This window comes from Lissotriton vulgaris, chromosome 9 (genome assembly GCF_964263255.1).
Source record: "Lissotriton vulgaris chromosome 9, aLisVul1.2, whole genome shotgun sequence".
NCBI classification, from domain to species: domain Eukaryota; kingdom Metazoa; phylum Chordata; class Amphibia; order Caudata; family Salamandridae; genus Lissotriton; species Lissotriton vulgaris.
In genome coordinates, this window is record NC_141697.1 from 147,430,998 (window position 1) to 147,456,876 (window position 25,879).

Genomic DNA, 25,879 nt, shown 5'->3' on the forward strand with positions numbered 1-25,879 from the left:
AATGGGCTACTATGGACCAATTTAATGCCACATATTGTAGCACATGTGACCTGCAGGGCACACAGATGTCAGCAACGAAAATTTGCTGAGGCAGAAAGTCCCTACTTTAGCACTACCACCTGCCAGCTCCTGGTGGCATTGCACTTTGTTCTTTGTTGTAGGAGTAAACAGACATCTATTGTAGGCACAAAGCACTCTTCTTTATCTACATGTTGGAACGAACATCAGGCAATACCCTGCTTCCTCCAACCAAACGTTTAGACCAGAGACTGTAAGCCTATGACCGTAGGGTTGGGTAAAATCTTGCTGGCGTAGCAAAATGGGATTGGCCAGCATCTCATGTAACTTTCTTTTCCTCATCTCGTGTAACTTTTTTCTTCAAACACACACTTCACATGCAAAAGTCTCACAAGATGCTGGCAGGAGCCTGCTTTGAGCAGAAAAAGTCCCTTGGCTAGATATGGTCTATGCAAATTAGCCTCTCACTGGTACACTGGGACTTTATTGAGTGATGCATACTAGAGTAAAATAAAGCATGCATAAATTGAGTAAATTTGGGAAATTTCATGATTTTCACCCAACGTGAAATGAAGGGATTTTCATAATTTTACTGAGGTGATAACATTGTCACCCAGGTCTACTAGCCACCTGGTTTCATCATGAAATGGGAGGGCCCGATACCCTTATAACCGAACCCACACCACCACAAAGGTCTGAATGACAGCACAAGCCACTCATTGAACTTCCTTATGCACAGGGAGCTAGCTAGTCTGATGCTTCGAAAAAACACAGTTCAACCTGGCAGAGGGTTGGGAAATTCCGGTTTTGTCCGATTGCCATCTATAGACCAGGTAGTTTAATTCATATGTGGACAATAAAACTGTTGCACCACCACAACCACCTCAGGGTGAGGATGAACTGCCTGGCCTTAGCAAAATTGTGCGATCGTTTTTTTTTTTGTTTTGTTTATTACAAACAGGTCATATTTTTTTTTAATGCTGCCCCCTAAATATGGTGGCCATATGCCTGAAACAAGAAAACAATATGAATGAAATGAAATAGCCATTTGCGATTTTAAAATAACAGTATATGGGTGCTTCCTAGCAGGTAGGTGTACTTCAAATAGATATAGAAACTGAAAGGCTCTAACTAGAGTGAAATCTGTGTCAGGGGTTGCTTTCATTCATTCCACGTTGACTTGGGTGATATTTTATCAATCCAAAACTGTAATACTGTGTTGGGGTGGTAAAAGGCTACTTTTTCAGGTCGGTGCGGCTGGCACTTGCTAATCCCATGCTTAAAAACTTAGCTACAAAAATGTCAAAAGGCTTTGTCACTCTCTAGCGCGATGTGGATGGCAGTTTGATAATCCTATGCTTATAAAATCTGCTAGAGAACACACCTTTGAGGCCGGCAGACTCAGAGTGTCCATGGTGTTGTAGGGTGTTCCCTATAAAGGAGCTGCTCTCCACCTATATTTGGGAACTACCTAGAGTTCCACACTTCCCTTTTTCCATAATGTGTGCAGCACCCTATGCCTGAAAGGGTATTGTCTTGACCATTTTAATTTTAATTCAGATCAAAAGGAAAATATGGTTCTTATTAGCACATAGAAAAGGTACTGTCATCTTGGAATTAACCTAAATATATAGCGTGAGCACACAAGGTAGGCCATAAAAATAGAATAAACAAAAGATAAAGAATGGACATTTTTAAAAAACTAAAACAAAAGCAAAATAAAGTATTTGCCGATCAGCCTTGGCATGGGCATCTTTATAGCTAGCTTTGCACATGTAATGAGGAAAAAATGCTGTAATTCCATGCAAGAGAGGAAACAAGGCGAAAGGGGTGACCTGATGTCCTATGCCATATGCTTTGGTGGGTGGATGGAAACAAAATGTGAGTGACAGATTTTTAAACTGTATGCCCCCTGGTCTTTTCCGTCATTTGCTCCCTGGAAGATGGTTGAGCCCACCTTGACCTTTAGAAGTCAGGGTGAACCCGACGATGAAGCATGACACTACTAGAGTGTGTGTGGTGATTTAAAGAAAATTAATTATTTCTTCCCGCTTCCCGGAAGGCAGTGCCATACTAAGGAATATCATTACCCAGCACTCCATATAAGCTACCAGTAAACCTACACTCTGGCGTGCTGCACTCAGTGCTATTCCAGCACCGGAGACTGATGAACTGTCAATGCACTTTGCCTGTAAGCTTATATATTATATCGTATTTAGGAAACTGATTATATAGTTTGATTTGTAAGCCTAAAATAATCATAATACAAGTAATATTCTTTAGAATGATACCAACTCAATAAATGTAATTAAAATACAATCCATGATCTACTAATGCATTATGTTTGAACAGGAGGTGTGGTTTGATGACAAGAAAGACCACGGCATAATATGACTTGGCTTTCTGATCGCCCAAAACCCGCTAGACCCCACCTATTGCCACGCCCAATCATCTACCCTCCTCGTATAACTCAAGGAGACCATGAGGTCTAATGAGGTTGCCTCCATAGGTTTGGGATTTCTACCATTAAAAGATGGATGCACTCAAAGAGAAGATTGATGCATTTCTGTGAAACCAAGTACCAGTGCAATGCATCTGCTTGGTCAAACCTAATGTGAATAGTCTTCAATTATATTTAAAGTGCAAGTTGTCTGTATGTTAGTCACCTGCATACAGCTCTTGTGTCCCTTCACATTATGGGGCCCTGGGCAGAAGGAAACCGTGCTACACATGGAATCTATTTCAAGGCGTCACACCGAGAGCTCACAGGGAAGAAATACATGGAGGCCAAGCACTAATGCCTTAGAACAATCAAGAAAGAAACTGCCTTACTAGTCAACATGGAGGATTGCCTCCCATTATGAGGGTGATGAACGTGCACCAAAGTAGGTGAGGAAACAGTACAGTAGACAGTGGGATGTCACATATCGAAGCGCTGTATATCCCACAGGTACAGTAAGACGTCTGGTAGTGATGGTGCGAGGATGTGACACGGAGAGGAGAGTGGGCGTGACAGTACCCATGCTCTTAAGAGGGACAACACATCTTGGTGATCTGGAGGACAGGTAAGTAGTGTTATGAAAGTCAGAAAGCTGAGTTCCAGATCTAAACAGCAGAGTTTAGACAATTCTAGAAAGCCTTAGTGTAGAACTAATAGGGAGACTGTAAATTATGGCGGCCATCTTAGAATGAGAATAGCCCTGCTCAAATCCAGACACGGGTCATGTCAAGCTGAGAAGGGCCTGTCAAGTAAAAGGTAAAGAGCACTATGCAGAGACCTGGCATTAACAAGGTCAAGAGAGACAGCTTCGAACCCCAACTCTCACCAAATGCAAAATCACTTGGATTCACCCTGGACAACAACATCACTCTCAAGGAATATATTGCTAAAAAAACAAAGACTTCTGCTACCAGCTCTCTCTTCTAAAGAAAGTGAAACAGTTTCTTTCAGAAAGTAACTTCAGAACCTCTGGATCAAGCCCTCATACTCTTGCATCTGGATGGTGATCATGCCCTTCTCAATGACGTTCCAGACATCACACTGGCAACCCTCAAGGCATCCTTCACTCCATAGCACAACTCATCCAGGGACTGAAGAAATAAGATGACATCATCCCCATCATGATGGACCGCAATTGGCTCCCCTTGCCGGCTAACGCCATCTTTGAAACCATCTTGTAAATTGTTGATGAATTTTGTCGCGATTACTCTAAAGTAAATATCCGACCTTTGTCCAGCTGGACATGTCACACCAATATAGAAACGACTGTGTCTATATTTATTTAACTTTATTCTTTTGCTTGTAAGGGACCACTGTTGTTTAAAAGAATCTTTGAAACCAGCTGCATCATTCACAAAGCAATCATGACCAGCACCCTCCTGATGATCATGCAGACCTCAAGGATATGCACAACCACAAGACAGCTGCATGCCATCAGCCCGACATTTTGGAAGAAAAAATTTCAATAAACGTTTATACAACAGTGCATGCCCTGGCACTGTGACATTCATTAGGTGCTGCAGTTCATGCAAGTGACAATCTGGTACCAATCGAACTGCAGTTCTCATCAGTGACAATCGGACTGCAGTTCATGGCAGTGCCAATTAAGGCAAAAGGAACTGGTGATAGCAGAAGAAACTGGCCCAATCAGGCCGAAACCGGTCTTGGGTTGCCGGTGTTCCGATTCAGAGATGTTGTGCCCATGAAATTCTGGCTGGACTCTTCCTACTGCAGCAGAACCAAGACTGATTAGGTGGCATGGTGGGCACAAGAATGATGGATTGGAATGCTACCGTGAGTGATTGCAAGCATTCCCCCGGTCACCTTTTGTGTATTTGTATGAACTGGGATGCCATTGGTCCCAGGCACTATTACAGCAACAGAAATAGAACTGTTGTGTTTTCATTACCACTCCAATGTAAAGGTGATAACACAGTTGACTGTGTTTCTATCTCAAAAATTGAAATAGGGCAATTAAAGGAATATTCCAACCAGCAGAGCTTCTCGCCATCCTGAACTCAGTGGTTCATTTCTCAACACTCGCAGGGCTCGAGTCGGAATACCACGCGGGTGGGCGGTATCCCCCCATTTATTTTACCAGGAGCTCGATTACTGGAGCAAATAGAGCCACACATTCACTCTTTGGCCTCTCTGGGGCGAGATCGGAGCTCATTCAGAACGCTGATCACGAGCTGGCTTCTCTGATGCAATCGCATTTAAGGGGTGAACGAGGGGAGGCAATAAGTCTGATGGTGCAAACCACCTTTCGGACGTCACTTCCTGTCGTGACGTCAGCGTCCCCCCACTTCTTTTTTTAGGACTTGTGCCCTGAACACTCTATTTGTAACCTTTACAAAACCTAAAATTTTCACCAGCAAAGGTGTCATGTTTCTCTTTGCAGAGGGGGGGGGGCGGGGGGGGCATGCCCAGTAGCCATGGGTACAATAACCTTATCTGCAAAATATGAAAGAATTTGACCCCTTTGGATTAATAAAGGACTGAGTGGGTGAAAAATATTTTTAGCAGGGAAGGCAAGGGAGAACGGCATTTACTGAATTCGGTTAAACTGTCATTTTTTCGACAAAGAACTTGGTTGGCTTCCAAGAAATACTAGAAAGAACGACCACGTTTTTGTTCAAGTAACTAAGGCAAGCCACTTGGCAACTGTCTCTACCAGCGGCAGGCTTGTGCATTCCAGCTTATGAAAGCAAAAGTCCTCCGGCTCTGGGGTTGGGGATTATCAGGTCCCACCACAAGTACACGCAGAGGCCGCGGGGTCGAACCCGAGCACGTGCCAGTTTTACGCAGCGTTAAAATCTGCGACATGCACAGACTCGCGCGCAGAGAACGTAGACAGACCCAAATTCATGGGAATGCCAGGGAATAAAGTTAGTGCACAGTGTGTGGGGGAGAGAAGATGAACTGAGCTGCTGAGCGGAAGTGAGGAGGAGGGAACCTACAGATGGCGGAATCCTGGCAGAACGGCCAGATCCCGACGCACAGGGGGTGACTGCAGGCGTCGCGCGAGCGCCGCCAAACCTCACATGCAGAAGCAAAACCCTTTTTAACAAACATCGATTTTCGTGCTAATGAACTCGAAACACAGGTTGCAGGTGCATCAGTCAGGTTGTCTCGAAAAGGAGGAATGCAAGAGGCATCTAGCGAATGTTTACACATAATGCACTTACGATAAGAGAGGGCACAACCTAAACGTGCAAGCCCCAAACATCTTAACATACTGTTAGTCCACTGTAAGAAATGTAGAACACAGGTCATTTCTAGCCTGCATGAGCGGTGTGCGTGTGCACCCAGGTCCGGGGCTCTTGGCCCAGTGACTATTGTATCCACGGAGGGGATCGGCGTTTGACCTTATGGTCTCAGGTAGAAATCCTGATAGGTGCAATCAGCCCTTCATCCTTCGACGGTCGATAACATGGGCACCATTGAGCTGGTTTACAATAAATACCTGTTAATCAGAGCTAAGCTGCTCCAAGGGTAGGGTGACCAGATCTTGAGAACCAAAAACCCGGACATGTTGCATAAATAGAAGGACTACAATTTTACATCAACGGTGCTGCCCAGAATAACAAATCTTATCAACACAAGAACACAGTAGAAGCGCTAAGAATATAAAAACAATGTAATTTTTAAAACCAGAATCATACCTGTTAATTAAATTGCTTCCTTTCAACAGCTGCTAACCAGAACAACTTTAGAACACCCAATAAGTGCTTCTCACTGGTTTCAGTCGACCCCCTCTAAAAACCGAGACATGAGCCAACATTGCCAAAATCTGCCGGGACAACTGGTGAAAACCCGGGACTGTCCATGCATATCCAGGACGCCTGGTCACCCTATCCAAGGGGTCAGTGTGCCCTTTACAAATACGCATTATGTTGCATCCCTCTCTCCTGGAGCGGGCTTTCTCAGTCTTCGTCTGGGACCTCTCTTTTTATCCAAATCATGATGTAGCAGGAGGTCGCATGTGCACCACCACAAGGTGGCCCTTTCAAATTAAATGGCTCTTTCTTGCTCCTTTCGTTTGAGCCCACCTGGTGAAGACTCCAGATCCGTACTCTCAAACAGTAGCGGTTGGTGACGCAAAAATGACATGCGCAATTCTGAAGGGGCCACTCGTCATTGCTGCCAAGCAGCAGCAAGGACCCACTGGCTCCGCCCTGCTCTGTCCATTTGGCAGAAAGCTGGGAAAATAACATGGTTTTAAAATCCTTTTATCTCCATTTAATTTTTCCAGATTTCTGTGCTGCAGTGTGGGGGAGGGGCGGTGCTACTATGGAGGAACCACAGCTGCTCTCAAACACTTGACGACCCCTTCCATAGACCACCTACTCTATACTATCTATGTATACCATGCACGCAACACGTCTAACATTGAGCAGACTGTCGCCACATATTACATGCCGGGGGAACCTCTTGCTTTGAATTCATGTTTATGGTCTTGCAAACAGTGAAAACACAGGCAAGAAAATACACTTTTTCTGCATTCATTTATGTGTAATGCTGCACTATTGTGAAAAGAACCTCCGTAAACAAGCAATAGCAAAGCCATTGATTTGACTTTTGTTCAGTGCTTGTACACCGGCACAAACATTTCCCTTGACACATTCACATTGATCATATATACCTATACATGCACAAAGCAACATACTTCCATAAATCCAGTGACAAACCAACATGCCTAGACACCCACACACAAAAAGACTTACAAGCTGCCATGCAACCATCACCCATGCACTTAGAGGCAGAGAATCCACCACAGATACATGCACCCATACCACCAGAGAAGTCATCCATGGCCATAGGCCAGTACACACAGACGCACATTCTCAACCAGCTCTCAGCTGTACTGTGGTGTCTTGCAGGACTCGTCCTTGAGCCCTACACTTTTTAACATTTATGTCTGCCCCCTATCTGATATCATATTTACCTTCTGTTTCAAGCCAGTATCTTATGCGGACGATACCCAGCTGATTGTTACGCTGTCACCAGATATGGAATCTGTTTCCATGAGACTCAACAGCTGCTTAGCAAAGGAGTCTGAGTGGATGGCAGCCAGCGGTCCGAAATTGAATGGTGGAAGAACCGAGGATCTGGGCGAAGGTAACAACCCAACGCTCTGGGATCAGATCATTTGGCATCTCCCTTAGGAGAGCGCTCATCCCCCAAGTCAGAGGTAAAGAGCCTAGGGTTGACCCTGGACCACATAATAACTATGGCCTCCCAAGCAAAAAAGATGGCTGGCAGCTGTTTCGGCCTTTTGAGAGCTCTGAGAAAGATCTAGAAATGACTCTCAGTAGAATCATGTAGAATCGTGATTCATGGTCTAATCCTGTCCCCCTTGACTATGGCAACTCGCTGTACTTAGGCAGCCCAAAATCAATGACAAATTAACTCTAGATTACTCAAAATGTCATCATCGGGATACTGCTCGGTATTCAGAAGACACAATTTGCTGGCACTCTGCTCAAAATGCTTCACTTGCTGCTCATTGTCTGCAGAGTACAATTTAAGGCACTATGCATCTTACACTGGGTCAAAGCATAACACAGGCCCATTTGTCCAGCAGCACCTGGCCATCCCCTACCATGCCAACAGGGACCTGCGATGAAACAACCTTGAACTGCTTCCTATCCCCAGAATCAAGAGAGCTCGCAGTGGTGGCAGGTCTTTTGCTTACCTTGCACCCAGGCTTTGGAACTCTCTGCTTACCAGCCTCAGAATGGAGGACAATTGTGTGAGGTTCGAAAAAAATCTAAGATATAGCTTTCCCCTTACATTTTTTATTTTTGTTTTATTTTTAACACTCTACTCAGTCCGAGAGCGCTGGGAAGCCAGATTTCGGCACCCATGGGCTCTACAAGTTCTGGAGAATAGAATGGAATTCTCCTATGACACATTTAGTCAGACACGCAAGCAGGTACACGTGGCACAAGTCAGGACAGACCGAGAGGGACAAACCGAAAAATGGAGGAATGCCAAATTGGTGCTGGCAAGATAGAGGCTCAAGATTAACCTAATATACAGCATTATAGGCAGAGGTGGAGAAAGTCAAGGAGTGTCGACTCACACGGAGTAATTAGTCTTACCTTGAGGGAGGGGGAAGAAAACGTCACTGTACACTGTGTGTGCATGTGTACTCATGTAGCACAAACAGTTGCACACACCCACAGAGCACTTAACATAGGCAAGCATCTTGGGTACCATTCAGATCATTCAAAGGGGCAGAATATGGTGGGAGTGATTTCCATCTATTGTTTGGTGAGGTAGTCTTGTTTCGAAAGGCGAGTCTTCATATCCTTTCTGACTTCTAGGAGGGATGTGGCAGCTCTGATGTTGACAAGAATGGTGTTCCAGATCCCAGGAGCATAGATGGAGAAAAGTGGCCTTAAGGTTCTTTTTTTGCAGTTCTTTGCCTCTAGTCCGGCGATGTCCTAGCTTAGTATGAGTGCCCTCTTAAAAAAAAGTTATATTCTCACCCAGGGATACAGGGCACATCAATTTGGGAGAGGATGCCCAGTGAAGCCCATTGTTTTCTAAAGGAGAATCAGTTTGGTGAAGTAGAGCAGGAGAAGCTGGCCCCCTAATCAAAGTCAAACAATTCTTCTGATTTATTAACCCCAGACACGTGTTTCGCTCTTCATGAGCTCTTTGGTGGGACAGCAGGTACTGAGTGCCATACTTATTTGCAGCCTAACTTTTGAACACCAGCAAGGCCGGACTGGGAACCCAAAGCAGCCCTGGCAATTTTGTCGGACTGGCCACGTAGGGGGGGGGGGAGAGGAAGGGGGAAATGTGTGAAGCGCCCCCGCTTTTGTTACTAGGGGCTGATACTGCAGCACCGCTACAAAACCAGAACCCAGGTATAAAACTGTCCCCCACTGTTGCAAAACTGGCCCCTACCATTCCAGCCTCCCGGGGAAACACCTGATGGCCTCTACGGCCAGTCCAGCCCTGAAGGCCAGTGCCTACTTAACTGGTCATCAAACAGCATGGCCCTGCAAGGGTCATCTCCCTCTGATGCATAGCCATTGGCCCCACGGAACCAATTTATGCAAAATAATCTCCATGTGGTATCACTCAAAACAAGACCGACACTCAGCAATAGCCTTCAGCTGAGGGTTTGTTTCAAGAGGAACACTACTCATTAGCCCTCCCAGTGGATTCTGGTCAATGTGGTCCAGCATTACCAAAGTTGCAGCTCTCACAGTGAAGTAAAGCTGGATAACCATTGGGCTCTTCCAATATTTCAAATTCCTACCTTGGTCACTATTAACTTTCTTGCAAGCTTTTATTACTTAGCCTCAGGCATATATCACATATGTTTCGCTCTTCGGTGGAGCACAGTAGGTACTGAGTGCCAAGCTTGTTTGCAACACAGTACCTGCAGACACTCAGCGCCTGCTGTGCTCCACCGAAGAGCTCATTAACAGAGAAACACAAGCGTTACCAACAATATGTGCATTGACTCCTTAGCAGATTGCTGCAGTCTGTGGAAAGATCAGAGCCAATGGCACATGCCATCTGAAAAGGTACAGGAATCTAGAACAACATTTTAAAATGTTAGAAGAACTTCACTGCTGAAAATCTATCAGTCTGGCTGCTCTTCATGTCCCAAGATGCAGTGGTGGCTGCAGTGGAACTGGGGTGGTGAGACGGGAGGTGAAAAAAAAAGCAAGAAAACTTACCTGTGAATGCTGCCGTCTCTCCTCCATTCCCTTCTCTCAGCAACAGGGAGCGGAAGCACACAGGCTCCCAGACTCCCCCATCCAGTCACGACGCTGCTGTCACCAGCATGACAGCAGCATAGTGATAGGTCTTAGCAGCCTGTTTGGCCACTCAGACAGTGCCTGGGACAATTCTCCACTTGGCTGTGCAACACAGCCAGGTGGAGAACATGTTAAGTGCGCATGACGGTTTGGCCGGCCCAACCCGGTCCTAACCTGGCTCCGAGTCTGCAGCGGAAAATAAAATTATAATAACATTGTGTTAATATTATCTTATTTATATTTTTTGCACTGCCCAAAGAGCAGTGGGGTGATGCTCCCCTACCTTATCAGAGAAGCTGCCACTATGTGCAAAACACCTCGACTGGGTTTTCCAATTTATAATTACATATAGCAAAGTTGCAGTGATTCCACTCTAAATGTCTCTCTGAAAGATCCATGCTACAAAATGGCAATCAGCCTGCCAATCCCCAAAATCCATGCGTGTCCCCCAAAACATGTTTATTTTATTCATCAGGCTGCTGGAAATTATTTTATTTGGGAGAGAGTATTTTGCAGAAACCAGCATCTTTCTACAAAGTTAACTTCCCCCACTAGCAAACCATTACCAAGCATTTGAAATGAAATAGGCCTCGCAATTGCAAGATCTTGAGCTGCTGGCATTGTAAATGACAATGCCTTTTATTTATATGTTTAAAATAAAAGGCATTATCACTTACAATATCAATAGGTCAAAGTTTCTAAAATGCGAGACCTATTGCATTGCAAATGCTTGTTTATTTGGCTTTTCTGTCTCTGAAAGTGTCCAACGCAAGCATATGTACACAGGCATATGTACAAAAGAATATAAAAGTCCCTCGTAACAACTCCCAACAAAGGATCGGACACCACCCCCATCTTCAGTATGACACTTTAGAGACAGTTTACCCGCATTGCCCCCCACCCTCCAAAAGAATACAAAATATTCACCACGTTGTCTTCGGGGCTTATGAGAACTATAGTTATCATAAAGGTATGGAACCCAGTGCTTTTACACCTGTAAGTAACCTCAATGAAGAAGAAACCGTTATTGGTCGACTCATTTAAATCTTTTAAACATAAAAACACTCTGGCAATAAAATGTTGAGGTTCATTCATACAAAAGTTACAATTTATTAGGGTACATAATTACATAAAGTCAAAAGGGTGCCAAATTAGATTTTTCATAATTTTCCTAATGGCATGCGCTTCCTGTAAAAGAGGCGCTGAATGACTTCGTTACTACAAAGGAGCCATTCCGTTAAAATGAAATAAAGGAACGGACAAGGCACAAGTGCAGAAAAGTCCAACTGTCAAATCCACTCACTTTGAGGCTCTATCTAAAAGGAGGATGGTTTCTGCATCGAGAAGGAAAGGGGCTCTGGTGTCTCGGCAGAGCTCGGGCCATGGAGTGAAATGAGCAGCCAGTAAACCGCACGCGCCGCTGACAAGTTGGTCCAGAAAGGAGGTGGCGACTGACTGCATTTTTGAGTGGATAGTGACCCAGTGCAATAAGATGGATTTTATTTTGATAACTGGCACTCCCACCGCATTAACCTTTTTGCTAGTTTATTCCTCATGAACTAGTTCCTACCTCAAAAGGGTCTCGGATCCTCTGCTCTATTGCTTGGACATACACCCTATATACTGCGTTTGGTGTTATTCTGCTTTACTGTTTACTTGCTCCCCTCCCAGTTCACCATGTTCCAGTTTTTTTTTTTTTTTTCTTACCCTTACTGTCCCTTTCGATTGTAACCTCTTGTTTGATATGCATATGTGATTTGTCCAGGTTGGTATCCCCTCTTACGATTGTACTGCTACTATTACCATCCTCTCCCCCAAAGTGTAAAGCGCTCTGATATCCTTCCTTCGGGATCATGTTTGCGCTATATAAAAAACTTTACATATATATAAAGTTGATATTTCTTGCCAAAGCATAGCCTCCCGGCTTCCTTCGCTTGAAGTGCGCAGTTTGTTGCACAGCTAAATAAAAGCGCCGGCCCCTACCCCTCGATGGCCTAAAAGGCCGAACTCAAGTATTATCCGAGCTGGGGATGAGGATTTCGGTAGACTCCATACTCTCTTGAAGATTCTTCAAGAATGTTCACCAGACAGGGGTCTTTCCCCAACATAATCTCCTGGCCATAAGATAAATAATTGGAGATTTTGGCTTTCATGACGGTTAGAAGAGGTGACAGACTTGGGCCGGATAACTGCCTCGCAAGCTTCGTTAGTGCTGCCTCGATTGACAGAGCCTTTACCCAGACCACGTCCTTCTGTTTGGAGAAGGAGCCCCTTGAGTCCATATAAACCCCCAAAGTCACCTCAGTGGTGAAGTCTCTTTCTGGAGAGATCTGGATGCAAAACAGAAAACGCAATTTCCGATGTCAGTGATTCTACGAATATAGCAGATAAACCACAAATGAACGGAACAGAAAGAACTTGGAAAACAGGTAGCTTTAGGATCAGGCATCGAGCATGCGGAATTTCTAGATGTAAAAAAAACTAGAGCCTGGAGACAAGAACAAAATACCTGTCATCTGAAATCCATTGTATGCGTTCACCGTCACACAGGAGTAAAATACATATATTTTCTCTACTTTGAAAAGTAAGTTGTCCGACAGACCACTCCCTTGTTTGCCTGCTAACCCCCGTAGAAAAGTCAAGAATGCGAAAACGAAACCAAAACTTATTAGGTCTCTCCACCTTCCATGCCACATGACCTCATCCTCTCTCAGCTTTGATAAATTCATTTTCTCTATTTTCAGGCAAGTTTCCCACCATTCAGCATAACAGGAAAAGTAGATCTTGACGTAAAATGTATAAATGAAATTGCAGTGGCCCTGGTTTTAACTTTTAGGACAATATTTGCAATGCAAAAGGTCTCACATTTAACTGCGAGACCTATTGTTTTTCAGAGAAGAGGCCGCCATTGTGCGGCGCACATGGCATGCTGAATGTAAGCAAAGCACATCGTTCCTGCAGTAGGAGAAACTCAATAATGAAAATAGGCTTACAGACTTAAGAACACGTACCGTAACAACCAAAGTAAAAGGGCCAGTCGCCATGGAAGGTTGCAAATTAAAGGAGGTACTAAGGTGGGACTAAGAAGCCTTTTTATGAATCAGAAGTTAGCATTTATGAAGGCTAATGACATAAGCCAATGACAAATGTGGGCGGAGAGTGGGTAGGGCTTCTATTCCATACTCTACTACAAGTCCCCCAGAGCAGCGCATGCGCGCTGACTCTAGGCTCGACCTAAAAAAAGTAATCACCTGCTGAACATATTGACATTTAGTGTAATTTACAACAGACACACACAGTCTTTCATCCAGGGCCACCTTTAGCGCATGTGGTGCCCAGTGTAAAAGTCTTTGTTGACGTCTCACCCCTCTAATAACTTCCTTCTCTACCAATTTCTTCACTACCACCCTCAAACACTGCCTCCATCCCTCCATAGCCTCTCTATGACTTTTTCATAGTTTACTCAGACTCAGTTCTGTGCTCTGCATGGTACACTTCTTTGCGGCAGGTACATAAACTCTCCGCACTACTTCATGATGAGTCAAAACTGTAACTAGACAACCTGATTTCTCTCCAGCAGGAACAATAATCACCAGAGTTACCTTGTCATTTTTATTAGTGACTGAAAACTGCTGGAGCACAAGGAACTCTGCAGCACGTGCTTATACACCCTTAAGTTAATTTTAAACAAGGCACCACCCCTGAAGTCAGTGCCAGGTGTAGCTGCACCGATCGCACTGCCCTAAAGCCGGTCCTGGATTCATCTCATAGCTAGGTAGCAAGCAGACCCAGCTAGGTTGCAGTGATACTCAGCAGAATATCAGTGAACCAAAGCAAACACCTAGAGTCTGAGGGCAGTTTCAAGAGTCAAGTTTCAAGAGGATGTGGCCTAATGGCTAGAGCAGTGGACCTCGAAGCGGGGGAACCGGGTTCGAGTCTCAGCAGGGATGCTCAACATCCTGTGATTCTGTGGCAAATCATGTAATCTCCCCATGCCTAACAAAAACAATCTGTCTGTGTGTAACGCAACCGGCGCTTAATAAAACGCCCTAAACAAATTATTCTTTTGATGAACTTTCTTTGCATCGAGGACCGGAAGGAAACTTTTGCATGAACAAGAGAGATGAAAAGTACCTCTTCTACAAAGTCTCCTACAGCCAGATCCTTCAAATCATCTGCCCGTTAGCCTTCAGGTATCAATGGGACGCCCGGCCAAATCACCCCCAAATCTAAGGTCGCGTGACTGTCAGTTCTGCCGTGGAGTATGAAACTCCCGTACACATCTCAAGTAAGGTATGCCACCCAGCTGTTTTCTCTTTTTACCGGCCTGACCAGAATTTCCATGTTCCAACCAGAACAAACATTAGGAAAATCATCGAAAGCCTTTATTTTCCCCTTACGAGTACATACTTTTAACAGTAAACATAAGACAAAATCACTTAAAATGGGTTCTACAACTGGCTTAGCGATCCGATATCACACATGCCAACATTTCAGAAGAAGAAAGAGGGAGATTTAAAAAAACATTCTGGAGAATGTATTTCCTCCATTGACTTCTACTGAAGCAGTGCCCATTGCAGGGGTGAGCCAGCCAAAATGAAGTCATTTTTGGCTTTAAAAAAATTGGGAGTCTCCCACTTGGGAGAGGTTCTGGCATGTATGTCAGACTGATACCTAAAGTAAAGAAAGACAGAAAAGCCACGTTAAAAATGAATACTACCAATGTTCTCCAAATCTCTATAGAAGCATCAAGCCAGGTCACTGCAGATTCTCATAAGATGAACAAATGGCCTATATGTTTCCCTGGGCAAGGCGACAACCCACGTTCTCACATGTAATTTTTAAGTCTGGCTGAAGACAGATGTAGCGCTTGAAGCAATAGCATTTCCTGAACACTAGACTATGAGCTCACTTAAGAGTGCCAGGTTATTGCCGAGTTATTTATAGCACCGATAAATAATGCTCTCCTGTGGTTGGTTGGCTATTTATTGAATGGAAGAAAAAATGATAAATACACATTTTCCACTAATAATGGGGTATAACCAATGGATATTAGTACTTGGCACACCAAAATCTGCATGCCCGGGGGATTTTCTGTGCCTTTCTTTCCAGGTAAACAGTGACCGGTATGGCCTGCCAATATTTACTTGTGGGAAAATCAACAGGGTCAGAAAACTGCAACCCTCTCAAAATGATGTCACCCATGCAAAGAAGGATTTGCACGGGTGCCACAATTTAACACTGCAATTGTAATAGGATGCATAAAATGGGCATCCCTGGATAGGGGCGTAGCATCAGGGGGGTGTTTGGGGAGATACACCACCGCCCCTAATAATTGTCTTTTCTGTTAAATAGTTGAGTACAGGTGCTTTCAGTTGGGTATCGTTAGATGTCTGTCGGATTTCACCAGGACGTTTTACATACACCCAGACAAAAAAGGCACACACGCTCTCTACTCTCTGTATTCATTCTTCAAAATTGTTGGTTATTTTACAAAATATTGTGTTTTCTCTCACTTAGTACCACTACCAGTCCACATTCCTCTGCCTCTTAAGACCCTCATTTGCACCCTGCTTGTCCTATAATGTATTTTAACATTATATGCCAGCGTGATTGTTGAAAAATCTGAAGCCCCCCCTCCAAATCTTTCTGACCAAGCTATGCTCCTGTGTATAGAGAGTGCATGTGGCTGTAGTTAAGCCACTGACAACATCACGTACTTTGCTGTGCATTCTGGTACATGTAGTTTTGCATTGCTAATACAGACAAAAAATACAAGTAAAATGCCAGAATGGAATACCCACACGCACCTCAAATGGGACAAATGTATGTTACTGCTCTGCACTAGTTAAGGCTACTGAAATTCCAGATGGGGGAGCTGGTGATGGCTTAACAGAAGTGATGCATAGGACCGTATCTACATAAATGGGGAATTCAGATATGCCTGTATCCGCTCATCAAACCCCTCGTGGCAAAGGCGTCACCACTACACAAAACATGCTGGTTTCAGTAGGAGGAGTTACTGGAGTCTACTGGCTATGTACATTGTCAATCATATTATATAAAGAGATAACAATGCAATTTTAATTGTTATATTTTTTTTATGGAATTGACTTTCAATGTATTACTAATTCTACTGATGCCACCACTGTAAATGAACAAATAAGACAAGTGAATTTAACTGTATTGATGTGCCAACATGAAAGTCTGTCTTCCATATCCCCTGCAAAACTTCCAGTCATGTGATCGGGTCACCCTGCTGTTTTTAATTTAATGCTCGCAAAACATGGAGTGATCACTGTGTGATCAAGGCAACTTTTGCCGAAACGCGTTGCAGCGAAATGATGGAATACATGACTTTATTGCCTACAACCAGACCTTTCCAAGTGATGGTGGCCAATGCCTTTAACTAAGCTCTTTCTTCAGCAGCCCTCTACCTTCAGAATTCCTTTCCCAAGATCTTCACAGGTCTCTACATTCATTCTTGCGATGTTCAGCCTGTACACGGAGCACTGAGCGCACTACGCAGCCAAGAAGACATTGCCATCCACCAGTTCACAAATGGTACTCAACTATCTCCTAAAGTGTCAGAGGCTAACAAAATCCTCAAACTCAGATCCTGCCTTCAAACCAAGATGTCCACAGAATCCTCTAAACTCAATCCATTGAAGACTCGTTACATCCAGCCTTATTAAAAGAGAGGAATCCTCAAAACCACCATCCAGCAATGGGGCAAAAAAAAAATGAAAAAAAAAAAAGAAGAATGCTCCACCCTTAGGTCATCTGCTAAATCCTTAGGAACCCTCATTAACCCTTCTCTGACCAGCAATAAACTAAACACATCAATTAAAAAACGGTACAAAACCACATGGCTCCGATTTGCACTACTGGGCAGAATCAAGCCCTTCCACTGCTCAATGACCTGCCGGTCCATAGCCAGGCCCTTACTATATTGTGCATTGATGGAGGCATTGGAGTCTTGGTGTCCCGATTGACTCAAACCAAGGCCTTTCTTCACACAGCAGCCACCAAATCACCAACCAAGGGAAGTTTCAGCACCTCACCCCTACCCTGAAAGAACAGCACTGCTCACTCGCTCTGCCAGAAACCACTTCAAAGTCTGTTGTGTGATCTACCAGGCACTCCACTTGAGTCAACCCACCACCTTGCTTCTTGACTCAAGGCATTCGAGGACACCCGGTGTCCTGGGAGAACCCAGCGGGCAGGCTGGACACACAAAAGACTCACAAGGAATGCACACCCGCTCTATGTGAACTAAGACTTGCAAGACATTCCCTTTACTCTTCAGTCTTGCATAGCCCCTTTAGATGCTTTTTTGTGGGGTTTGTGGTCATTCAGTTACTTATATACGAAGTTGCATGTTTTATTCTTGGTTGTTTCTGTTTGTTTATATATGAAGTCGCATTTTTTATTCTTTGTAATATTTCCATTTCTTTTTATAAATTGCTTGACGCCCTGCAACTCCTCCTGGTGACGAGTGCACTTTCAAAAATATGTAATTGGTCATGAAATAAAACAAACGTCAAAGAGTGTTGTTCGAACTCAAGACGTGAAGAAAAAAAATATCAGCTGAAAAGAATGCACAAGCTCCGAAAGAATTTTCTTTAGGAATGTGAGTAATGTTGTGCTCATTAACTCCTTCTTACCCTGAATCATTTTCCAGCACTTAACAATTTTCTAACCAGGACAAACCTACGCGAATAATCAGACATGTGCAGTTAAAGTAGCTAAGTTGGGTATGTGCACTTAATGCTAAATGTTTCAGAAATACTTGTTTGGAACGACTTGATGCCAGTAACCCATTCCTGTCCATGCATCATCATGAACAGCTTAAGATAGCACAGAATGCACTAAAACAGAGGGAACATCTGTATTAAAAAACACATGAGAGTGGTATTGCTGCACTTTTCGTGTCAGATTTTGGGATACAAAAATTAGAAACCATATGGTGTACAGAAAACATGATCTTTTGAATAAACAGCGAACATGAAATGTGAACAGGAAAGTTTAAGGGTAGGAAGAATAGGTACCTTGTTGGGAGGGTAATGGGCAGAGTAAAGTTGAGCAGGCTCGGGAAATTGGCCAAAGGGTTTTTTACAAGGGGTATAGTAAAGACACATGAAATTCAAAGGGCTTGTACTACGTCATGCCTTCAGAGAGTCCTGAATGTTTAGCATGGAGTATGGGGCATTCTGGGATTTGTACTTTCATTTTAAGGGCTGGCCTACTAGACAGCACTTATGCTGTCTGTTGTGTGATGTATTACTAGCTTAAGAGTGGCCTTAGAGTCCGCCCATTGTTTACCATTGGTTGGCTTCATTGTCACTCTTATTAGCTCACTTGTTATTTGTTAGTGTGCGTGGGCTTTCCTTCCTCTTCTTGTCTTTGTCCCTCCCCTGGAGCATGGACGTGTTACTGTGTCCTTATACTGCTTGTTTTATCAGATGCTACTTTTTCTCTCTGTTTATCTCATACGAAAGTGCATGTGTTTTTCAGATGTCTCCCTGGTGTGCTTCTCTTCTCCTCTCCGCTTGTGCGGGTCTCCCCTGCTCCCCCTCTGTAATGCGCTCACCCTTGCGTGCTTCTCCCACCCGTGCTGTTTTCTCATCCATGTGCTTCTCCTCCCCAGCTCCACACTACTCTGCCGCTTGCTTTGCTCCCCTGCCCTCAATGCTGCTCTTGCCCATTTGTGCCCAACATGCCCTCCATGTTGCTCCACCCCCACCTGCACCCTCGTGTCCCTTCCAGCTCCCCTGTGCTGTTTCTGCACCCCAGTCTGTGTTGCTTCCACACCACTCGCTGCTTCCCCCCCCCACCCCCCCAAAAAAACAGTCACAGAATTGGATACATGCACACCTACAAAATGAGGCAACATGCCTTTTTATCCATGCTGCACAGCATCTGGAATGCTCAGTAGAATTACTAAAAAGGTGTTGCCAAAGCCAATAGGTCCCAAAGGCACAACCTAGTAGCTTTGCCAATGCCTGTTGACATTGCATCTTGTGAATTTTGAGCCACATGTACCAAGTGCTGTTGATCAGAAAGGCATGTCTGCCTGAGGGCATCTTACGGAGGCGCTTAGCAGCCATGGTGCTTGGATGACCCTCGGCCCGACAACAGAGCAGCGCATGTGGTGAGAACTGGTACCCAAGATGAAGCTTTCCACAGAGGGCTAAGTAGAGTGTGCGGAGGTCAGCCATTGCTTTGATTGGCTGGTCTTCAAGCTTGCACAGCATGAAGCGCCTGATGCTGCTGTCTTCGTGCTTGCTTTTGAGGTATGTTTTTGATGATGGTGTGTCTGCCCTAGGGAGTGTGTTTGATCTCCAATATGTGAAATGCCGTCTTGTGTCCTCAGCAGAGTGTGTTTGATGCAGGTTTGGCCTGCATTCATGCATGCTGATGAGCTGTGGTCGTTGCAAATGTGACTTTTATATCCAGCTGCTTAGGGAGCTATGTTTGGGGATGCTGTGCCCTGCCTCCATGTCTGCTTTGAGGTGTGTGAGTGAGAGGTGTGTGTGTGTGTGTGTGTAGTTCTTTGCTTTGCTGCGCCCTGCTGCTTCTTCATAGGCTCTATCAGGTGGGCATAGCTTCCAGGCCCAAGTGGTCCATGTCATGTGATGCTCAGAGCTCTCAGGTTGCCCAGTTCCATGCATGAGTAGATCATCCAGTCCGGGTTTTGATCGTCAGATGCTTGGATCTGTAGTCCTCACCCTCCCATTATAAACCCAAGAGAACTCGAGCCAAAATTGAAAGAAAATACCACTGCTGGTATTTTCTGAGAAACGTGAGAGCTGTGGGGCCCTGCAGGCAGGCCTGGCCACTAGCCAAGCAGCAGTTTGCGAGCCCACATGGCTCAGCCCATGAGTACAGTGTGATAATGCAGAGCTTTGTGGGCCACGTGAACAGGCCCCGCTGAAAGCGCCATGCATGACACGGTGCCACTCTGGAGCTGAGCAGGTGTGATGCTGCCGCGCCCTGCCTCCATGCCTGCTCAGAGGGATGTGTGATTTGCTGCTGTGGCCTGACACCAGCACCATGCCTGCTGAGGAGGAGCTTGTTGTACCCTATCTTCATACCTACTTTGAGGATATGGCATGCTGTGGTGGCGTGTCTGCATGCCTGCTCTTAGAATGAGCTAAAGATGTTGTAGCCTACCTCCATGCCTGCTCTGATGGCACGTGAGATGTAGACGTGCCCTATTCCCATGCCTGCTCTGGGGGTGAATTGATGTTGCTGTACCCTGCCACGACTGTTCTGAGGGCACGTGTGATGCTATTGGCACATGACCTGCATGTCGGCTCTGGGATTGAGCTAAAGCTGTTTTACCCGGTCTCAATACCTACCCTGTGAATGTGTGTGCTGCTCAGGGCTTTAAGTGGGATAAAAAAACTGAGGGGGTCTCTCAAAGGGGCGTGGCCAGTGTAATTAGGGGCGTGGCTTTAAATCACTTGCGCAAAAAATCTGTGCTTAGCACAGTGTGCCGCCCGACTTGTAATTTGCTGTTTCCGTCATTGCATCCAGATATTTGATACAAGTAACATCATACCTACAATAAGTAAGTAATATTGGCTTTGTCAATGGTTATTACTTGCAGAAGATAAATAAGCTGCAACTATAACTTGTATATAATATTGACAAAGCTTCCAATTAAAGCCCTGGTGACCCTACCACAATGTTGCTGCTCCTGAGTTTCAGAAAGGGAAGGGAAATCCAGAAAGAAAATGACTCTTAAAGGATTTCCCTTCCCCCACAACGCTCCCCTGGCATGACGTCATGCTGCAACTTCTCTACTACTGAGAAGTAGTAAAGTGTGAGCAGCGCACATCCATGTGCCTGGTGCTGTCTCGAAACAGGTCTCTATCGGGCTTTGTTTTGTGCCCTGGCACTTTTTTTCGGGACTGCAGTGACAGCAAACAGCGGTCATTGCAGTCCGGGAAAAAACAACGGGCTGCCTGCGTCAGGGCTCAAAACAGAGCCCGATAGAGACCCGTTTCGAGGCCCCCAGAAAAAAACTGCCGGTGCTCAGACCCCTTGAGACCCGGTCCACTTAAAGCCCTGGTGCTGCTGATGTGCCCTATTACTATGCCTGCTCTGGGGATGGATTGATGCTGCTGCTCTGAGGGCATGTGTGATGCTGTTGAGCATGATCTCCATGTCTGCTCTGAGGATGTGTGTGATGCTGCTGTGCCATATTTCCATGCCTGCTCTAGACAAAAGGCTACTGCTGCACCTGGCCTCCGTGCCTGCTCTGTGGATGTGTGTGATGCTGCTGTGCCATATTTCCATGCCTGCTCTAGACAAAAGGCTACTGCTGCACCTGGCCTCCGTGCCTGCTCTGTGGATGTGTGTGATGCTGTTGTGCCCTATTTCCATGCCTGCTCTAGACAAAAGGCTACTGCTGCACCTGGCCTCCGTGCCTGCTCTGTGAATGTGTGTGATGCTGTTGTGCCCTATTCCCATGCCTGCTCTGGGGATGGACTAAGGCTACTGCTGCACCCGGCCTCCATGCCGGTTCTGTGGATGTGTGTGATGCTGTTGTGCCCTATTCCTATGCCTGCTCTGGACCAAGGCTACTGCTGCATCTGGCCTCCGTGCCTGCTCTGTGAATGTGTGTGATGCTGTTGTGCCCTATTCCCATGCCTGCTCTGGGGATGGACTAAGGCTACTGCTGCACCCGTTCTCCGTGCCTGTTCTGTGGATGTGTGTGATGCTGTTGTGCCCTATTCCTATGCCTGCTCTGGACCAAGGCTACTGCTGCACCTGGCCTCCGTGCCTGCTCTGTGAATGTGTGTGATGCTGTTGTGCCCTATTCCCATGCCTGCTCTGGGATGGACTAAGGCTACTGCTGCACCCGGCCTCCATGCCTGTTCTGTGGATGTGTGTGATGCTGTTGTGCCCTATTCCTATGCCTGCTCTGGACCAAGGCTACTGTTGCATCTGGCCTCCGTGCCTGCTCCGAGGATGTGTGTGATGCTGTTGTGCCCTATTCCCATGCCTGCTCTGGGGTGGACTAAGGATACTGATGCACCAGGTCTCAGTGCCTGCTCTGTGAATGTGTATGATGCTGTTGTGGCCTATTCCCATGCCTGCTCTGGGGATGGACTAAGGCTACTGCTGCACCTGGCCTCCGTGCCTGTTCTGTGGATGTGTGTGATGCTGTTGTGCCCTATTCCCATGCCTGCTCTGGGGATGGACTAAGGCTACTGCTGCACCCGGCCTCCATGCCTGCTCCGAGGATGTGTATGATGCTGTTGTGCCCTATTCTCATGCCTGCTCTGGGGTGGACTAAGGATACTGATGCACCAGGTCTCAGTGCCTGTTCTGTGAATGTGTATGATGCTGTTGTGGCCTATTCCCATGCCTGCTCTGGGGATGGACTAAGGCTACTGCTGCACCCGGCCTCCATGCCTGTTCTGTGGATGCGTGTGATGCTGTTGTGCCCTATTCCCATGCCTGCTCTGGGGATGGACTAAGGCTACTGCTGCACCCGGCCTCCATGCCTGCTCCGAGGATGTGTATGATGCTGTTGTGCCCTATTCTCATGCCTGCTCTGGGGTGGACTAAGGATACTGATGCACCAGGTCTCAGTGCCTGCTCTGTGAATGTGTATGATGCTGTTGTGGCCTATTCCCATGCCTGCTCTGGGGATGGACTAAGGCTACTGCTGCACCTGGCCTCCGTGCCTGTTCTGTGGATGTGTGTGATGCTGTTGTGGCCTATTCCCATGCCTGCTCTGGGGTGGACTAAGGATGCTGATGCACCCGGTCTCAGTGCCTGCTCTGTGAATGTGTGTGATGCTGTTAGGCCTTGTTTGCATGCTTGATCTGAGGGCGTGTGTGCTGCTGCGGCGCCCTGTCTGCATACCTGCTCCGAGGATGTGTATGATGCTGTTGTGCCCTATTCTCATGCCTGCTCTGGGGTGGACTAAGGATACTGATGCACCAGGTCTCAGTGCCTGCTCTGTGAATGTGTATGATGCTGTTGTGGCCTATTCCCATGCCTGCTCTGGGGATGGACTAAGGCTACTGCTGCACCCGGCCTCCATGCCTGTTCTGTGGATGTGTGTGATGCTGTTGTGCCCTATTCCCATGCCTGCTCTGGGGATGGACTAAGGCTACTGCTGCACCCGGCCTCCATGCCTGCTCCGAGGATGTGTATGATGCTGTTGTGCCCTATTCTCATGCCTGCTCTGGGGTGGACTAAGGATACTGATGCACCAGGTCTCAGTGCCTGCTCTGTGAATGTGTATGATACTGTTGTGGCCTATTCCCATGCCTGCTCTGGGGATGGACTGAGGCTACTGCTGCACCTGGCCTCCGTGCCTGTCTGTGGATGTGTGTGATGCTGTTGTGCCCTATTCCTATGCCTGCTCTGGGGTGGACTAAGGATGCTGATGCACCCGGTCTCAGTGCCTGCTCTGTGAATGTGTGTGATGCTGTTAGGCCTTGTTTGCATGCTTGATCCGAGGGCGTGTGTGCTGCTGCGGCGCCCTGTCTGCATACCTGCCCCGGGGATGGGACTGCTACTGTACCCGGCGTCTGCCTGCTCTGGGGACGTTGTGTGTGATGGAGGTGGGCCTTGAATGCATGCCTCCTCTGGAGAAGGGCTTCGTCGTGTTGCTGGAGCCGGCCTCCACGCCTGCTCTGTGGTGTGTGTGAAGCTGCCTCCAAGCCTGGGGTGGGAGAGGTGCCTTTGCTGCTAGGAGGTGGCACTACCGGTCTCAGTGCCTGCTGTGAAGTGGCCTTCATGCTGCGTGAGGTGAGGGGGCTCTACAGCGGCCCGCCCGCCTCTGTGCTCCGAGGGCAGTGCCTGCAGCCCCGGGGGCGCGCCGGGGACAGGGGGAGGGTGTCCTGGAGACGGACAACACTAGAAGTGACCCAGCAACTTTCCCCAGACGCGTCGGCTGAGACTTACCTGCCGCCTCCAGGAGCAGCAGCAGCAGAATGAGAGCGGCCGGGGGGGCGCCCATGCTGCAGCCTCACCGGGCACCACGCATCCCTCCTCTGCCGCCCGTCCTCTCACGCGCCCATCGGGCTCCCGGGGCAAAACCCTCCAAAAACACAATCCCGGCTGCGCGTAAAGACGCGGAGGAGAAGAAGGCGCAGTGCCGGCCTGGGCGCCGAGAAATCACGGGCGGGTCAAGTAAAGTGTGGCTGGTGGCTCTCCCTGGGCTCGGCTCTTGCCCTGGACTCGGCTCCTGCTGGCGTCCCTCCCTGGGCTCGGCTCCTGCGGGCGTCCCTCCCTGGGCTCGGTTCCTGCGGGGCGGCTCTCCCCGGGCTCGGTTCCTGCGGGGCGTCCCTCCCTGGGCTCGGCTCCTGCGGGCTGCTCTCCCTGGGCTCGGCTCCCGCCCTCGGTTCGGCGGAGGGGTCTCCTGCCCAGCTTCTGGGCTCTCTGCTGTCCTCCTGCCGGCTCAGCCCCGGGCAGCTGTTGGTTCTGCCCGTCTGCTGGGCGGCTGCTGGGTCGCCGTGCCCACAGCAGAGTTTCTGCTGGTGGTCTTGGGGGATGCAGGCTCTGCCCCTGGCTGTGCCTGTCCCCTGTCTGAGGCACCCGCTGGCTTTGCTGCTTTACTGGGCTGCTGCCACACTGCCTGCCGGTCCCTGATCAGTTGCTGCTGTGGTTCTTCCTTGAGCTGCTGCCTGCTGGTTGTAACTGTGGTGGTTTGCTTTGCTTTGCTTTGCTGGGTTTGTTCAGGCTCTACCCCTTCTGGTCCACTGGTGCCTGGCAGCAACGGACTCTGTACAGCTGGCTCTGCCCTTCCCTCTCCACCACACACTGCCAGTGCCTCACGAGGCGGGCTTCGGGTGAGGTGCTCTCGGCGAGAGGTGTACACTTGTTGTGTTGGCTTTCAAACCCTCTCCGGCGCCTTCCCTTTTCTAGCAGTCAGCACGCAGACGGTGGGAGAGAGTCAATAACAGTGAAGAGAGCGCCCTCTGCTGGGCTGCCGCGGACAAACAGCCTGCCTGCCCTTGCAGTTTAGTGCTGGAACGGCCCTGCATTCTTCAAATATATTAGCACGTTTATTATCGGATTCGTCATTAATAAAGTTCTCCACAGACAGTGTCGGATTGGTAACACGGGCACTGGGGCAATGCCCGAGGGGCCGATATCCGAATTCCAGCTGTGGGCTGATTTTTTGAGCAGCCTGGGGGTCGAGTTTGGCGGTTTCTGTGTTGTTCGATGCTGCTAGCAGCCCAGAGGGTGCCTGGGTGGCCTTTCTGGGGGTGATGGGCGTCTATTACCTCCCTTTTATCAACGGACAGAGGTGTCACTCCCTTTCTCTCGCTGGGCTGGCCATTAATATATGCATATTGAGCGTAAGGGGGCTGAGCAAAAGTAGCCTCGCTTGTTTTCAGGTGTTTCACAAGTGTAAACTAATCTGTGCTTTTTTTTAAACCCCACCCCCCCCTTTTTTTAAAATAAAATTTCGCCAAAGCAGTTTTTTGCGGAAAGGCAATATGCAAATGTGGACCACTTTTTTTAAGCGTGCCCGGGCAGATTTTTAATCCCAATCAAATCCTGTCCACAGACAGGCTCTATACGAAAAGACTACAAC

General features: G+C 47.2%; 1 protein-coding gene across 1 annotated transcript in view; it reads right to left on the bottom strand.

Moving 5' to 3' along the window:
• The window catches only part of TYRO3 (TYRO3 protein tyrosine kinase), a 456,471-nt gene extending 431,474 nt beyond the window's left edge, over positions 1-24,997 (bottom strand). Inside the window, exon 1 of the mRNA XM_086937235.1 lies at positions 24,241-24,997. Coding sequence (XP_086793361.1) covers positions 24,241-24,295 — 55 coding nt within the window. The 5' untranslated portion in view covers positions 24,296-24,997. The remainder of the gene's footprint in view (positions 1-24,240) is intronic.
• Between the last annotated feature and the right edge of the window lie 882 nt (positions 24,998-25,879).